Genomic DNA, 18901 nt, shown 5'->3' on the forward strand with positions numbered 1-18901 from the left:
ACAAATTCTGGAAAATGGACAACATAGACTTTTTAACCCTTTAATATCTCTTCAGTTGTTTGTTAGGAAATATTATGAAAAGAAATAAACATTATTAGTAACAAAGTTTTGCATATTGCAGGTTTTTTATATAGTAATATCTGTTTTTAAATTTGTTTCTTTGTTCAAACTAAAAAAAGACAATGGGTGAGAAGCTGTCAATATGTGATGACAGTTATAATTGACTGTGCTACTTGTATGTACTCACATTTGTCAATGAAAACAAGAGTTACCAAGTTATAATGATAATAGTAGAAACCGTTTGAAAAGAATGTTTAAGCATTCATGGTTTGTCAGTGGATGATCAAGGGGGCTTTAAAACAAGGATCAAGGGACTTAGTAATAAAAATACTTCCATTATTCCAAAGAGAATGTTTATCAACATAGGGTCCATATTTTAATAAAAAAACTACAATTAACTTATTAAAATTAACTTATTAAATTATATAAAAGATTACAAGTCTAAAGCTAGATAACTGAATATTGTTAATGAAAATGTTGACTTGCATTCTTCAAATATCGGCTTTTGTATCATCATAATGTCAATAATTTTGCTTGTTATTATATAATATTGTTATTGTTTATTACTTAACACTTCCTTTGATTTATTGCTGCATCTTGTCAACACATCTTCATTGCAAATTGTACTAATTTATTCAAACCTACAAAGAAATATAATTTTTAGCTTTAAATTGCGACAGAAGGGTACATCATACAAAGTATAGAATGCAAAAATTTCATTAAACTTCAACTTGGACTTCAAAGTATGAAAAAAAATATATTGCTGATGCCCCACATAAATATGTATTTATATTAATTTTAGTTATCGTTTATTAGTGAGAGACATGTTTCTAAATATGTAAATATCCATAGATAAATAAATGAAATACAAAATAGTCAAAATACTTGTATCTATGAGACAGCTGATTTTTTTTAAATAATTAATTGATTCAATTGTTTTTTTAGATGATTACATCAACATTGTGGATGTAAAAAACATCTGAAGGTTGGCTGTTATCTGTCGTTTGTTTTCCAAATATATTGCATTTGGCTTATAAAAAGTTGATATAGATAACTCTATATAATCTGTACCAAGATTAATAAGTTCTTGATGTTTTTTATATTTTATTTGTGAACACAACCATTGTGTGATTGATTCGTAGATAATTAAACTTATAGGGCCATTCACACAAAATTGTAAATTGTCTGATAATAATCTAACATCTAAAATATGTGATGGAGATATCAGTTTTTATTACCTTATCTATTAGTAACATTATTTTTAAGCTATCTGAGACTCTATCATCCAGTGGTGGGACAGGTATTTGTTTGCACAACTAAAATCGAGTAGTGTATGCAACTTCATATAAGGTCATCAAAAATCAAAGTAAACTAAATAGTTGTGCGATAGTTTTGTCAAAGATGTCCGCGCGCTCTTAAGCGTACAAGATTAAATTATTTTGTTCTCATTGATTTATCATTCATCCAGCGACTAGCGTAAAAGACGAGATTTGACGTTTCAAAGATTCAGTTTTGATAGGCTTTAGATATAGGTCAAGGCTGATTCAATTAATCCCAAAGTTTTAGTTCGTTTCGATGTTTAGGTGTGATTGTTCCCCATCTCACTCACATGTATGATGTTTAAGAGGGACAAAACACAACTGGTCCAAGAGCAAATGCGAAAGGACACGTGAAGCTAGCCGTTGGAGCGGGGCAGCGACTTTCCGATGCACACTTTCACTCCGATAGCGCCTACTCCTGATCACTTTCGCCCAACCCACGATAAAGTTTACCTCTTGAAATGCGATACTATGTTACTAATACATTACTCATTTTTTTCGGTTTTTAGAGTTCGACATTGACGTATTATGTATCGGAAGACATAAATTAATAAAATAAAACTTAAATTCATCTGAATTTTCATTTGCATAATAAGTTAGTTAGTTAGTTTTGTCCGCGAAGTTTAAAAAAGCCTGTCAGTTCTTCCCGATTATGTTCTATATCTGTGCCAGATTTAATCAAGATCCAACCATCCATACATCCATCCATACTTTTGCTTTAATGATCTATACAAATATTATAAAGAGGAAAGATTTGTATTTTTGGATTTTCGTATGTATTGAAATTAAAAAATTACTAGCCCGATTTTATAAATTCTTTCACCATTAAAAAGCTACGTTACCAGTGAGTAACATAAGCTTATCATATATTTTTTATTAATTTTTAAATTTACGCGGGTGAAGTCGCGAGTACAGCTAGTATTAGTATAAAGAAAGAAAAATGGCGGGAAGTTTAAAATTGGATGGATGTAAGATCAGTCTTTTCTATAATCTTTGTAAAAACAAACACTCCAAAACTTTAACGTCGGTGGAAACCTACGATTATTCGGACAGGTATAGAACAACAAATATTGCGTTATTCAATTTATATTTAACTACTCTCGACCTTTGTCTTTACCGACGTCCGCCAACTGAGGCACCGTGTCGACTAATTATTGCTGACAACTCGTGAGTGTTCGCCAAAACGTCATTTAAATAAGATTGTGTACAATAGGAATTCTGAAACGAAATGTTCTCTTTCATTCGTAACCGCAGTTTATAATCTGTCAGACGATTAAACACAGATTTGTCATTTAAAACGCTGTTATGTATTGTATTAAAATGTCGTTTGAGTATTTGACCGACTATAGTCGAGGAGGAAAAGGTTATGTCTATAGGAAAATGCAGTTGCTTATTAGTAAAATATGTTTTTTTCGAGCAGTACATTTTCTAAAGTTCGGTACTTTTATCTATACTAATATTACAAAGAGGAAAGATTTGTATTTTTGTATGTATTGAAATAACTCAAAAACCACTGGTAGGATTTTAACAATTCTTTCACAATTAGAAAGGAAATTTATCTGTGAGTAACATAGGCTTTATTTTATTATTACTAATTTCGAGGAACTATTAATAATTAAGATGTATCTGGACCACGGCATTAATCACGTATAAAGAATGTAATCAAGGGAGAGAATACTATCTAATTGATGTATTATCGTTTTTGTTTCGCAAACAGAAAACAAATTTATAGAATAACTAAACATTTCAGTTAAAACAAAAGTATTATTATTTTAGTATAAGATAACGTACTAAACAAAATCAATGTCATAATTCGAATGCAAATTAAGATAAGAAATATAGATAAATAATTAAATAGGTATAATTATAAGTGATAATACGTGATTTATGATATGAATGCTTCAAACAGCAATGTATTGTAACATGTCTTACTAATATTAAAAGTTTAGATGGATGGATGTTTGTTAGATATCTACAGAACATACGGATCTAGATGAAATTTGCCACATATGGAGAACAAAGAAATACATTGGTTATTTACTAAGGTTTTATTTTAATTCCACGCGAACTGAGTTTAGGGAAAAAGCTAATACTTAAGATGTGCTATGTTGATTCAAACCACTATGTTTATAGTCAAACTAGGGAATAGATGGATTGTAGTTAGATAGATGTAGATTAGATATAAAATTTATTGAGCCCTTATGTCGTGGAGTAAAGTCCCCGCCCAGGTATCTGGTTTTTCCGAATTTGGCGTCTATTACCATGGTAAATGTCCACTAATTATTTAGTATGGAAATTACCACTTTTCTAAACGTATAAAATCATACTTTTGTTTATAATTTTTATTTACCTAATATTTTAATTAAAGTAATGTTATCGTTTAACAATCTTAAATACTTTTTTATTAAATTGTAATGATTTTGCAAACAAATGTAATGAATGTAATGTGTAATGAAATAACTCTAAAACTACTGGGTCGATTTCAAAAATCCTTTCACCATCGGAAAGATACGTTATTAGTGAGTAACATAGGCTATATTTTTTATTATTTTTTTAACTTCATACAGACGAAGTAGCGAGCAAAAGCTAGCTATATTAGTATAGACAACATATATGTACTTTGTGTACTAAAGATTTTTTTTATTACAAATGAATGTAAACAATTTCTAGGCTAATGCTAGAATATGGTTTACGATAGTTCAATGGCGAATCTCGACCTCTCTATTTTCCAAGAAGAAATGAGACTTAGGTCTGTCATGTATGTCTATAGTTAGATAATCCGAATACTGTGCTTTTAAATAACATTAATACTAGAATATTATTAAATCCAGATGAAACCAACGACCTCATAATTTCAGTGTCGTTGTACGGAATCGAATGTAGGTGAAAATGTTAAATATAGAGTAGTATCGGTCAACGTTCGCTGTGAGACCAATCGGCTAATGGTACTGTCTGCGATTTTTATTTCACATCGTTTACGTTTGTGGGAACCGCTATGTAACATATTGGATATACTGAGGGTTATCTATACCCTATACTATCATAATAAAGCGTAAACACACACTTCTTTGTTGCCTAAGACGTCAGCAATCACAGCATATTTTCGAATAATTATTTTTTTAATAAAAAGCCCTACACTTACGTCACGCTTTAGGCTATTTATTTTCATGACGTTAAACTTAGATGTAAATATTTTGGATAAAAACCCTAATGTGGGAAAGAGACCATAAGTTGTTGCCTACATCAAGGAAGCGAGGTTGCCATGGTTTGACATAGTGTCATGTCGTTTTGATATTTACAATTGATAATTTGACAAATGTTAACAATAAAATGAAATTTTTATAATTTTATGCGGATAAAGTCGCATGGGTACAGCTAATTATGAATATTTGCGCCAGTTGCGAGAACGTCTTCGTAATATCATCGACAAAAATTATTTGCAGGTTTGCTGTTCTTTATGCTAAGGTCGGCGCTGCACAAAACTAATGCAAACCCGATGAGGTTATTATACGTTCTCACGAATATTCTTGATAAGTACCCTGATAATAATAGATACAATTGTTAATGGATTTTATTAATCTTTTATTTCATCTCAAATACTCGTACAAGTGATAATATAGAATGTTTATAATTTCTTTTTTATTTTGTTTTTTCCCTTTATGCATTTAAAGCAAAAAAGAACGCGGATATTTACGCGATTTAACTTTTGCTCGATTAAAAAAAAAAAACAAATTCAAAAAAGGCTATAAACGTCAGCTCGCTTCCAGCCAGCTCTTTGCAGAAATGAGGTTAACCTCGGGAGAAAAATAAAATATCGACGTCCGAGACGAAAGTCCCAACACCCGGTTCGTATTAAAGTTGCACAGTAATTTCTCGTCTTTGTGTTTGAATAAAATATTCATGTACTCTAATTTTATTTTACACTAATCTATACTATTATAATAAAGCGTAAACACACACTTCTTTTTTGCCTATGATGTCAGCAATTACAGCATTTTTTTTAATAATTTTTTTCTTAAATAAAAAGCCATACACTTACGTTACGCTTTAGGCTACATATTTTAACGCCATTAAACTTAGAAGTAAATATTTTGGATAAAAACCCTAATGTGGGAAAGAGACCATAAGTTTTTACCAACATCAAGGAAGCAAGGTTGCCATGGTTTGACATCATGTCATGTCATTTTGACATTTGCAATTGATAATTTAACAAATATTAACAAAAAAACGAAATTTTTATAATTTTTTTGCGGATGAAGTCGCATGGGAACATCTAGTTTATAATATGACAAATGAAATTAAATTTATCTGTAGTACAAGATTTTAATTCTAGTCTTCAAATAATTTGCTGACGGTTTTTTTTTATCTTTTATAGAAAAATCATTTAGAGAGCAGTCTCTGTTTATATTTTTATCTAGCGTGAATATTCCATACCTGTTAGTCCTTGTAATAAAAACCTGATTGGTTAATGCTAATGGCTTTAAGTAATTTAGAGCGACATTAAGGTAAATTTATTTCTTTGCAGGGTAGAGGAGACAACTTATTACCTTCATAATGGTAAGCTCGCAAGTAAATTTTGTATATTTTTATCATAAACTTAGTCGCACATCGTAATTTGCAGACATAAATGAAGTTAAAATTCTTATAAAGGCTTTATTACAAATTTGCTGTATCTGTCATCACTTTTTAGATAATTTTTATGTAGTTAATATTTTATCTGTTAATCTTAAATCTGTTAGGGAAAATATCGCATTTTAAAATAAATGAAAACACTATTTATTGACCAAAAAAAAAGAACACAACTTACCAATCATATTACTGGAAAAAAATAAAGATAAATTCTTGTCCAAAAGGAGAAGACTTAGCTGATGCGGCTCCCAGCTTGTCACTGAAGGCCGCGCTGGTTTTTAGCCCCCCCCCCCCTTAACTACTATTACATGCTTCAGTTTATGATACAGGGAGCAGTTGAGATATGATATATTACTAACTATTATTTCTTACTAACACTGATAAAAACACAGTATCCTCATTGTTTTTACACGACTCTTTAGGCAATGGAAACACACGGTTTTGTTTTTATTCTCTTATTATTGATAGCTGTATTTATATCCGAAAAATGCAGCGGAAAATTGCATATGTAGTTTTGTATGTTTATAATACGAGGTAATAAAAACATGTTTTGTGTTGATCAAAGCACGTGTTATTTTGACAAGGAAGTTATTACGCGCCATTACAATAAGCAAAGGTCGCGCGAAATACTTTGTGAATTCAAATAATATGTATTCTCTTAAAGATTTACGGTTATTCTACCGTATTACCGTTATGAAACGGTAATAATACATTTTCAAAGATTTGAATTATGCTAATAAGTTTTGTTCAGATAAAGTGAAAAAATGTATGTTATGTTTAGTCCTCTTTTATTTGTTACTAGCTTTCGCTCGCGACTCCGTCCGCGCGGATTTAAAAAACACAAATGTGAGTAGCCTATGTGTTCTTCCAGAGTATCCTCTACATCTATGCCAAATTTCATCGAAATCCGTTCAGCCTTTTAGGCTACAAACTCTAACAAACATCTATCTATCCATCCATCCATCCATCCATCCATCCATCCATCCATCCATCCATCCATCCATCTAAACTTTCGCATTTATAATATTAGTAACATTATTTGGTTTATTTCTATTTTACGTTAATTGGTTATTACGGCAATTAAACTAAGCGATGATTCAGGTTTGGAAATCGGCAATCTATTTAGATTTTTATCGATGAATCATAAATAAATTAATGCATATTTCTCGCGAAATATGAGATCATGCACCATTGCATTCTTTATTACATTAATAGTCAATTATTATTATTTACTTGAATACTATTAATGTTTTGAATTGTTTGAATTACAAATATGGATGTTTGTGTTATATCTATACTATTATAATAAAGCGTAAACACACACTTCTTTGTTGCCTAAGATGTCAGCAATTACAGCATATTTTTGAATAATGCTTTTTTTCACGCCATTAAACTTAGGAGGTAAATATTTCGGACAAAAACCCTAATGTGGGAAAGAGACCATAAGTTGGTGCCAACATCAAGAAAGCAAGATTGCCATAGTAAAGTAATTGGTATTTTAACATTTGCAATTGAGAATTTGACAAATGCAAACAATAAATGTATAATTTCATGCGGATGAAGCCGCACGCGAACAGCTAGTATCTATTAAATACCCTTGTGTGTGTTGTCTTGCTTCTCGTGTCCCACTAGGTTGCCTGGAAGAAATCGCTCTTAGCGATAAGGCCGCCCTTGTGCAAATCTAATATTAGTTATTTAATTTAAGCTTTGTTGTATATGTGCAAAAGTATTGAATAAATAAATAAATATGGTCATAGTTTTGAACACTAGTGCCACAGACGTTCATATTAGTAAGCATAATTTGTAGTGCCATTTAAAGTGTTAATGTTACTAAACATACCATATGGTACTGTGGGTACTATAATCAGATAAGGTACAATCGGGGAAACTGACGGTGTCCCACTTTAAAGGCTACAATCGTTGGAATATTTTAAAACGACGACGCAGAACAAAAACCAGTACAATTAATTTGACAAGTAACATATTACCATAGAAAGTACCGGTGAAGAAATTTTTGTTCACTTTGTATAGTCTATATGTTTGTTAAATGTCTGGTCTGTACGAATAAAGTTCGGTTAGTGATTCACGGTTTCTTTTCAATATTATCCCTTCGTTTGCACTCACTGCTGTCTGATTGGTTACTTGTAGGAAAAGGCGGGATTTGTCTAATTGCAATGAACAAAGCAATTTTTTCTAAAGTGGAACACCGCGGATTTCTATGACTGTACCTTATGGGAAAGTTGTCATTAGTAGCATATGACATTACAACACCGTAGCCAAGGGCCATTAAATCATTGTGTTGTGTTTCGTAAGCTGTTATTATTATACAACTACACTATAATTCAAATCAGTGACAGCGCACACCTTTGAGTAAACTATCGGACAACTGTTTAGTCGCACTGTAATTCCAATGACCTTATTTGGAGGTGCGCACACTATTCAATTTTTAGTCGTACAACTAAACAGATGAATGGGCTGCGAAACAATTGACAATCGTCAATCGCATAACAGTCGTGCGAAAGTTTATTCAAAGGTGTGGGCTTAGGGCTTGTTGAAAATGGATTCTTTACACGGATCATTGATTTTAACACTGATAGAGCCCGCTTTAACATCTTTGCACGAATGGCTCTGCTCGCCTGGTGAAATACAACTTGGTCGCTTTCCCTTTCCACCCTTTTATTAAGAGGAAAGGATGGAAAGGAAAAGTGGATTTGACGGTGGAGGATACGCATATGAAGGGGAAATGTCCTCTTTATGTGCGTCTCCTCCTCCGTCTTTTACTCAAAGGTTTGCACCCCATATTTTAAGGGATTGTTGAAAATTGATTCTTTACACAAAACAGAATGTAATTTAAGGAAACTAAATATTATGCTAATACTTTTTATTAGGCGCTTATATCATAGATCTGTACTTCAAAATAACAAAGCGTAGTACTTTATAGTTGCTTAGATTATCTGGAATGACTCAGATATTGTTCTGTTGCGGCATGTAGAGAATTTTAATAATGCATCTCGATATAACATATGTGACATGAAGACTTGTCTTGTGTGCTTAAGAATATAGAATTAGATTGTTTAGTATGCTGTATATAATTTTCTGTACTGTGCTTGTCAAGAACATACTATCTATACTAGTATTATAAATAAGATTTGTATTTTGTATGTATTGAAATAACTCAAAAACTACTGGGACGATTTCAAATATTTTTTCACCATTAAAAAGCTACCTTATCAATGAGTAACATAGGCTATATGTTTTATTACTTTTTAATTCCACGCGGGCGAAATCGCGGGAAACAGCTAGTCATTGACATAAAGTTTAATGTCAAATCATCACGTAAATAAATTAATTTAAAACTTATCGTGCGAAGTTGTGATTGATAGAATTATCTGAATTATTTAGATATACACTCACAAAAATGAATTAAAAGTGGTAGTGCTCTCAATATATAAAATAGTCGATTGCTTTTATTTGTATTTGCATTGAATTTCTAGTCAATACATTTTTTTCGATTGAAAATATGTAGTGCATGGGTAAATCAAAAGTAGGTTAGTATCTATGAAGTACAATTGGAAAACAAACTTTTTTTTTTCAACTTGAAAGTGACAAACTAGCAAAAGATCTTAATCTAGCTTCTAATATTATAAATGCGAAAGTTTAGATGGATGGATGTTTGTTAGAGTTTGTAGCCTAAACGGCTGAACGGATCTCGATGTAATTTGGCATAGTTGTAAAGGACAGTCTGGAAGAACACATAGGCTACTTACTTTATATTTAATTCCACGCGAACGGAGTCGCGAGCGAAAGCTAGTTCGTTATAAAAGTGTCTAAAGCCAATAGGCTTCGAAAATATAAATGTTTTGATTTATTTATTACTTGTTTATTGTTACACTGTTTGTATTTAAAAATGTGAGACACCGCTTTGGCTGATGTTATAAATAGCCCTAAGGCAAGTTAATCTGGTTTGAATACGTCCTTACCATCTCTCGTCTGTGGGTGTTTGCGTATTAATTCACAATTGTGGAAACCATATTGTAACTCTGAAACTTGGCAATGTTATTGTTACCTCAGGATAATAGTATTTTTATAAATTTCATGCAAAATTTATGGTTTTAAAACGCTATTTCATACTTATCAGCTCTTATTCTAGATAGTTCTAGCTAGCTCTAGATCTCGGCGAGAAACACTCGCGTCTCCATACTCGTCACGTACGGCCAATATCGCTCAGTGGAAAGAGTCGCTTACAGTTGAAGACCACAGAAGTAAACGTCGTTCTGATTAGATAGGACTAATTGTTATAGATGTTTATGAAATTCCTATTGAATCGTATTATCCTGATTTGTACGTGGGAATCCTTGTTACCCTACGCACAACCTTTTCAAGGATATCGCAGAATAATAAGAAGGGAGGCACGCGAGATGTTTGGTGTAACGCCTTGAGTGTACTTTGATATCTTTATTAAATTCTGTTTTGAGTGGATTGAATACTACTGAATCGTTGTCTAGATCGTATTATAATAAAGGCTAAAATTATGTATGAAAATGCCTAAGACATTGTATCTTTTTTTAAGAAACAAATACTTAAAAATGTACAAATTTATTATTTGACTACCTGTGGCTCATTTTTATTATATCGTTTAGTATATAACAATATAAATTGGTTTTCATTATCGGGAATACTACAATGGATACAATTTGTCAGAAACTTGTTAAAATATTCGCAGTTTTTAGTATAATTTGCACCTAATGCTAATTGATTGTGCATTTAGCCATTGGGTTGTGTGAATATGCATTTATAGTTCAAACAGTGTTGTTTCTTGCTATTAATATATTTGTCCTCTAATGTTTGAACCCGGAGATTAATTACCTTACCTTCTCCTTCCGCATTTTTAATATAAACAAACTGCTGTTTTAAGGTAGCATATGCAAAGTGGATGTCTATGAGTAAGTCTCTTCGCTATTTTAGCAATTTCATGTGGCTGCTTACTTGTTTGCCACCTTTTTAAATAAACAAAAACTCCCTTGTTAAATTCATTTATCATTTACGATGTAACACAATTGACACACACAAACAAATCCGTATATATTTAAACATGTTGCGAATATTACTCACCCGTATTTGAGTTAAAACTCAAAAAGAAAAATACGCTATATAAAACCCTCTTTGAATACGATTCATTCGCAAAGCGGCATTAAATAGCGTAGTTTCACATTTGGCATTTACTTGTACTTGAGCCTCGGGATTTTCGTCTAAAGCTCCCCATTTATACCGAAATGTCAAACAGGAATAACTTTGACGTCATTAAATCCCGCAGGAGGCGTAATGTGGTTCTCCATTCGTACTGCCCAGGTAACACACAGGGTTGAACTAAAATTATACGAGAAAAAATAACAATTGCAATTTTTTTTTATCTTTAAATTGCGACTTTGAATGACCACTTGTGCAAAACGTAGTTGGTGTTCAATTAAACACTTATATCCTTTTGGCTTTATTATTGTTTTTTTCATGTCGGTATGAATGATTTATCCATTTTTAGTAGTGGATGAAACTGATTGACAAAATGTCTGGCAATTAAAATAATTAGGGACAGTTTTACCACTTACAGATAGAGGTTTAGATACCTTAAACATAATGCATTTGTCAGATAAGATATTAAATAAAAATAAAACGTAGTAAACATTGACAGCCCTGAAACATTAAATTGTGTATGAAAGAACAGACCGAGAGTGGGCGATGTTGATTTACCTGGTAGATTATTTTCGGCTTTGCATTTCTTCGGCAATGCGTAAACACAATGCCGTAATTGTAAGACCTGGCTGAGTTCAATTGAGCGTACATAAGCACTTAGTCATTCATTAGACAATGACTCATCGATCTCAATATGAATGAAAACTTCTATCGGTTTTTAGAATCGTATTGTACCTTGAACCTTGGTACATGTGTGGACCTTAGCAATTTCTTCATACTAGTTATCAAATAAGTAGATGTTAACAGAAATTTAAACGTCATGCGAAATCTAATAATGAACAAATATCATCTGATGGCCAATAATGTTATCTTTCAATGCCAAAGTCAACAATGCCATATCATTTGATATAATATTTTTTTTTTATTATTTTAGATAACTTAGCTTCCCGATTAAAAAGAAAGCGTCGCTGTCTTTTACCTTAAAATTATATAAAAGCATGCTTCATTATCTTGTTGATTACTGAGTCTAACCTAAGTCACCTTTTGTTGCAGGAGTGTCTACTTCTGCGGCAGTTCGTGATCGCTGCCCATCATGCTGCGACCGGAGTCGCCACTCGCTGACCACCGCAGCCTGCTGCCGCGCCGACTGCTGCCCGTCAAGGCGCAGATCGCTCCCGCCGACAAACGCAAGAACAGACGCTCCCTAGAGCTCAACCCGCCCAACGAACATGCCCCATATGACTACCCAAAGCTACTCATATCGAAAACAACCGACTCCCTTAACACAGAATGCCCCAGAAAAATCATCCACAAGCAAGACTCCACCGATAGCTTAAAACGAGCTCTGCTCACGAAAGATGACAAAAAAGCAGCTAAGGAGATTGACAAAAAGTCTGTCACCAAACAAGACTCCAGCGAGAGTCTAAAAAAAGCACTGCTTTGTAGACAGGAGTCGAACGATAGTGCGAAACGAAAAGAATCCGATCCAAAATGGACGCAGCGGCAGGAAGACTTAAAAAGGACAGTAGAAGTTAAGCGAGGTAGTGATAAGAAAGGTCTGTTAGAGACTGATATTGACGATACGTGTAAAAGAATATACGAAAGGAGGTCGGGATGTGCTCGGCCAACTTTACCACCAGTAGCAGAGAAGAGCGTGCCTTCTCAGAAATCTCCTAATGGGAGTCCGAAGACTCCCGGAGTGGCGGCAGTCGCGGAAGGCGTGGTCAAGTGGGGCAGTGGACTGTTGTCGCCCAAAGAGGAGCCCAGACTGAGGCCGGCTAGGAGCTGGTATGGATACGGGACTCTGCCGACAGATGGCGATAAGGTAAGAGCCTTATATATCTTACAATAGTGTCTTATTTTGCAGGTTTTTTCGCTAATTCTGAGTACATAATCTCGACCTTATTTAGGGCAGTAGTGAAAATTATAGATATTGTTACTGAATCCGATCCATTATCTACTGCAATCCATCAACATATGCTATGCGCCAGCTTAGACAAAGTATTCGTCATCTGATATTTTTAATGTCACCGACTTTTGTGAAAAAACGGACTTTTGAAGTCAATAACCAAGACTACCGCTTCTTACCCATAATTGGTTTTGTCACCTTTGATATAAGGAAACCTGAACATTGTCACTTTTCAGATAACTACATTTTTTATCTGCTTTTATGAGCCGTTACCTTGTTGACGATTGTCTTTATTTTTCCATGACGTCATATTAAGCGATACGGGCGTAAATAGTTATTATTACTTTAATTTAGTTTTATTAAATAAGGCCTCGGTCACGTGAACTATACAAGAGCATTAGTAATCGATGAATGTATGTAAATTTATGGATTTAAAATACACAGAATAACATGTTTGAGGAACCCTTGCTTTAAACTTTTATAGGCTTGATCCCATTTTTTTAACGCTGTCAACAAATTAATATCGAAAATGTTGTACGCCAATCTATACTGTATACCTATACTATTATAATAAAGCGTAAACATACAATTGTTTGTTGCCTAAGATGGCAGTAATTACAGCTTATTTTTGAATAATTCTTTTTATAATAAATAGCCCTACATTTACGTCACGCTTTAGGCTATATATTTTCACGCCATTAAACTTAGGGGTAAAAATTTTGGATATAATCCTAATGTGGGAAGGAGACCATAAGTTGATGCCAACATCAAGGAAGCAAGATTGTCAAGGTTTGTCATGTCATGTCATTTTGACATGGTCATTTGAAAAATGCAATGCAAATATGAAACAAGAAATAAAACATATCTCAGAATAAGTACATACGTGTAAGCTAGAGGTCTTGTACGGCTTCTAAGTCGTAGGGATTTTATTACGACCTTGACAAAGATACTAGATTTTTATTTGATGTGGTCGATGTATGGAGATTTATTTGTTGAGAGTTACCAAGTATGAGTGTGTTATAAGTTAAGAGTTACCAAGTGTGAGTACTTAGAGCGTACGCACATCGGAAACTAAACTATCAGACAACTGTTTAGTCTCGCTTTGATTCCTATGAGCTTATATGGAGGTGCGCATACTACTCGGTTTTAGTTGTGCAACCAAACAGTTGAAAACTGCACAACAATCGACAATCGACAATAGTTTAGTCAAAAGTGTGACCCCGCTTGTAGAGTTAATAATTTTAAATTGTGTAGACATTTAAATATTTTATTTGTTTATAAATTTAAAGAAAGAGATGGTCAAGGACGTCTATTTACATATCCCAATGCGATGTGTCGGAAACTCGCTACATATGTGATCAACTGTATTTTATACTGAGTTAGAACCGAATTTATTAGTAACTTTATCGTGCGTTTTTAGCTCACTGCTATACAATTAGACTTTGTAAGGTTTTTCCTAAACATGTATGAAACATCGTATTTTCCGTACAGACAAGTTTTTCTTAAAATTACCGACTTTAATTTAGCTCTGCGGTAAATGAATTTTTAATCATAATCATATCTGTTATCCTTTTGTGCAGTTTCCTTGTCATTTTGTGTTTCTAAGGAAAGTTTACCCATAAATATTGATATTATCATTAACTACTGAAGGTTGGGATATTCCAATCCAAGAATCATTTATTCAACAAATTTTTTATAGCCAAACTTATTCCAAGTCCAATCGATGATCTCTGTTAACTTCCATAAGGTTACTTACTTACTTTTTTTACTTACTCTTGCGGAAGATCAGCGTTGGTACTTCAATAGGAGCATCCAGCACTTATAGCTGAGCGAGGGCCCAATCCGGTCAGCATTGCAACGCTAATTTTAAATATTTCTTTTTCTTTTTCTTTTTTTTTTCATTTCATTAGTTATGTTTCTCATTATTTTGTGTTTTAATTTTTTTTTTCATAATTGTAGTGTTGACAAGGATTAAACATTATTTTATTTATTTAAGCAGAATAATTACTTTTTTTAGCACATTATGTTACTTTATTTGCTTGTACCAACTAATCTCCAGACTTGTGCTTAGATATGGGTTACGGCAATAGTTAAACATCGGGATTTGAATCCTTGATGACCTGATCGGAAAACGGTTCTTAATCATTAGGCTATTGATGCTTCAGAATTAACATTCAAATATCAAATAGGCAACGTATCTTCAATTAAGGGTGATTTGTTTTCATTGAGGTGACTGCTTGCTCGTTTGCCATCTAATCTATACTTCTTTACTAATGTTATAAAGAGGAAAGATTTGTATTTTTGTATGTATGACAATAAATCAAAAACTACTGGGCTGTTTAAAAAAAAATTCACCGTTAAAAAGGTAATATCTGTGAGTAACGTAGTCTATACTTTTTATATTTTTTTAATTTCACGCGGAGGAAGTCGCGAGCAACAGCTAGACATGTATAAAACTAATTCTGGCTAAAATCATATGCAAGAACCTTACTCCGCGTACATTGACTAGATTTAGAGTTCAGTAACATGTAAGAGGTCATGTCGTAGGCGAGGGTCGTAATGACTAATTGAATTTTTCTTTTGTCTTAACAGCAGTCAAATATAACAAAAGAAACTTAACTGTTCTTTTGTATTTTTCTTATATTAACAAAAAAAATCTTTATCTATTTGTAATTGAAATCCCCTTTTACTTTGAGGTTCTTTAATTAAACATAACCTTGGGTGCTATCTCCGGCGACCTTACCAATGAAAATCAATCGTTTAATTGTAAACAGGATGTAATGGAGACAGACAGATATAGATATTGAAATTCCCGTATGTTATCGAGTGAGATATTAAGTTTTAATTAACGTGTTGCTTTTGTTCTGTCTACACGTTTCGGTTGATAGGTCTGTACTAGTTTGTGCGTTTCTAACGTTTCTAACGTAGGTTCTTATTTCTCCAGTGGCGAGACCAGTTAACTGTCAAAAAGTCGTTATAACCCTCCTTTGTTACTCGTAACAAACGGTACTACATTGGAAAGACTTCATATAAACTAGTGCGGAAGTAAATTAGCTCGTGGAATCCGTTCACTTTATATTCACAAATGTAAGGAAATACAGCGCTAAAGTGAAGTGGCGTTCATTGGAGCGGTTCGAAAACGACGCGCGTGGTGATACCGGCGCGGAAGACGGACACGGAATCGTCAGATCGCTCGGCCGTGATACTCCTCCAGTTTTTGTATAACGCAGGGAATTATTTTTGTATACCCTACTACCCACGCAATTATATTGTGCATTATCATTAGGCGTTGTGTGCCCGACGGGAACGGACGTGTGTGATGACGTGAGGCATGTGTGACCCCGTGCTATCAGATAGTGCAGTGACGTGAGTTATTTATCATTAGACATTGCATCGATAATGCCGAGTGAGGTTCGACGAACAAGGGTAAGGATTCACAATCTTATCACTAGTTTACAAAACCTGTTGTTTTTGATTGTTTTTAGATATCTTTTAATACAGATAATCAATGTTTTTTTCAAGTACGGTTGGTGATAGGCGGTAAAAATAAATTTATTCAAAACATTAACATAACCCCCACGTGTGTGGGATAAGGCCAGGCAGATGATTTTACGAACGGGAATCATGGACATTGGAAATAGCAATTATTTTGATATATGAATTCTATCTGGCATTGAAAATGCCATAAATACTTTTACGATGACTACTAAACTCGGAATTATTTTTATCCCAATCCCTTTTCTTTTACTAAATCAATTTGATTCATATGTTTTGAAATGTTTATTCGTTTCTGTCCTGAAAGAACGAATTCTCAAAATATACATGTTAATTTATGTAAATGTTATTTTTTTGTACGTTGTCAAACTTGAAATTGGTTATTTTATCAGCCATATTTTGCAAACACCTCGTAATGTTTGATTATTTTGGAGATTGATAAGAAATTAAATTAAATGTAACCAGTGTGTTTACCCTTAGGGGTTAGCCTATGTTAGTATATTCCAAGCTTCTCTTTGTAGACGGGTACGGGTTCACCATACGTGGGTACATGTATAAAAATATTAAGACTGATTTCATCTATATTTATACTAATACTAGCTGTTGCTGTCGACTTCGTCCGCGTGAAATTAAAAAGTGATAAAACACTTAGCCTCTGTACTCAGAGATAATGTTGCTTTTTAATGGTGAAAGAATTCTTAGAATCAACCAAGTAAACATATAAAAATACAAATCTATCCTCTTTGTAATATTAGGATAGACTAGCTCTTGCACGCGACTTTGTCCGCGTATAATTAGATAATGACAAATATAGTCTACGTTACTCCAAGAAAAATAACATTTTTAACTTGAAGATTTGTATTTTTGTATGTGTACATTTAAATTCGCGCGGATTGACGTGAGGAAAAGTGGTGAATAAGTTACCTCTTTAGGTAGTAATGTAAGGTTAAAAGTGTATCTTTTAAATGTTCAATCGTTAAGTTAGTGCAAGTACAAGTCATATTTTATTCAAATGATATGCAAATGTACCAATTAATATATAGACATTGTGTGGTTTTGTTATAAACTACAGAATAACATTAGAGTATTATTGGTCTTTGGAGCAAGAGAAGCAGAGATTTTTTCTATATTTAAACTATATATGTTTACACATACAATTTTTGGAACGTATAAATTACGAGCTATTGTCCGCGACTTCGTCCGCGTGGTATTAGAAAACGTACGAACTATATAAATAACAAAGAGCTACGTATCCCTCGGGAACCGGACACCTCGGGGATGAAGCTTATCCCATGTGTACTTCAGACTTTGTTTTATATCTGTGCCAAATTTCAATAAGATATGTTGAACCGTTGCAGAATGATCGAGTAAACATTAATAAACTAAATTAATGAATCCTACGGGAACCGTAAATTATCCCGGGATAAAAGCCTATGTGTTCTTCCAGACTATGCTCTAAACCTGTGCCAAATTTCATGGAGATCCGTTCAGCCGTTTAGGCTACAAACGCTAACAAACATCCTTCCATCCATCTAAACTTTCGCATTTATAATATTAGTAAGATTTATTATTTCTTTTTCCTATTAAATATTGGTAGATCATTGTTAATTTACTAATATGTCCTTACCATTCCAACTAAGCTCTAGGCTTGTGCTAGGATATGGTTCACGACAATAGTACAATGGCGGGATTCAAACTCTCGACCTCAAGATCGGTAGTCCGTGTCCCAAACCATTAGGCTATTATCGCTTAAATTGTTTACATTTACCGTGGTTTTATTAGTTTTAGTATATCCAGAACGTCTCATTTTGCACATACTTAGAATATAGTCTGAAAGACTACATAGGCATAATAGAACTTCTAAGATTTTTTTAATTGCGCGCGTACAAAGTTGCAGCTCAAAGCTAGTGTCTTTATATTTCTTACATGGATGGAGAAATTGTTGATTAAAGTACTGGACGACAGGTAGCAATCATCAAATTAAATTTCAAGGTTAGAAGATTTCGTAAACATAAATAAAAAGTTGTTTTACAAACAAACATAATAGTACAAGCCACGAGGTAGTAAGTTTCTTGCCACTGACCTTCCGATATGACCGACGATCCCCTCATACTTTGACCATGTGAGTTTGACGTAGTAATGGAAAAATACAATGTAATTGATACTTAGAATTTTTATTTTAATCATTTTTTTACGGATTAATTGCATTTATGATTCGTTTCTTGTAAGGATGGTAATATTTAAGTGAATATGTACGTGTTCGTCAAGATTTTTTTTATATTCATTTTGTGGGCCATGAAAC

At 33.2% G+C, this 18901-nt stretch overlaps 1 protein-coding gene across 1 annotated transcript in view; it reads left to right on the plus strand.

Moving 5' to 3' along the window:
• LOC106109644 overlaps window positions 1–18901 on the plus strand; it is a 70454-nt gene that overhangs the window by 1150 nt on the left and 50403 nt on the right. Inside the window, exon 2 of the mRNA XM_013291228.1 lies at window positions 12249–13020. Coding sequence (XP_013146682.1) covers window positions 12289–13020 — 732 coding nt within the window. The 5' untranslated portion in view covers window positions 12249–12288. The remainder of the gene's footprint in view (window positions 1–12248; window positions 13021–18901) is intronic.

Source organism: Papilio polytes, unplaced genomic scaffold (genome assembly GCF_000836215.1).
Source record: "Papilio polytes unplaced genomic scaffold, Ppol_1.0 DF821067.1, whole genome shotgun sequence".
Taxonomy (NCBI): domain Eukaryota; kingdom Metazoa; phylum Arthropoda; class Insecta; order Lepidoptera; family Papilionidae; genus Papilio; species Papilio polytes.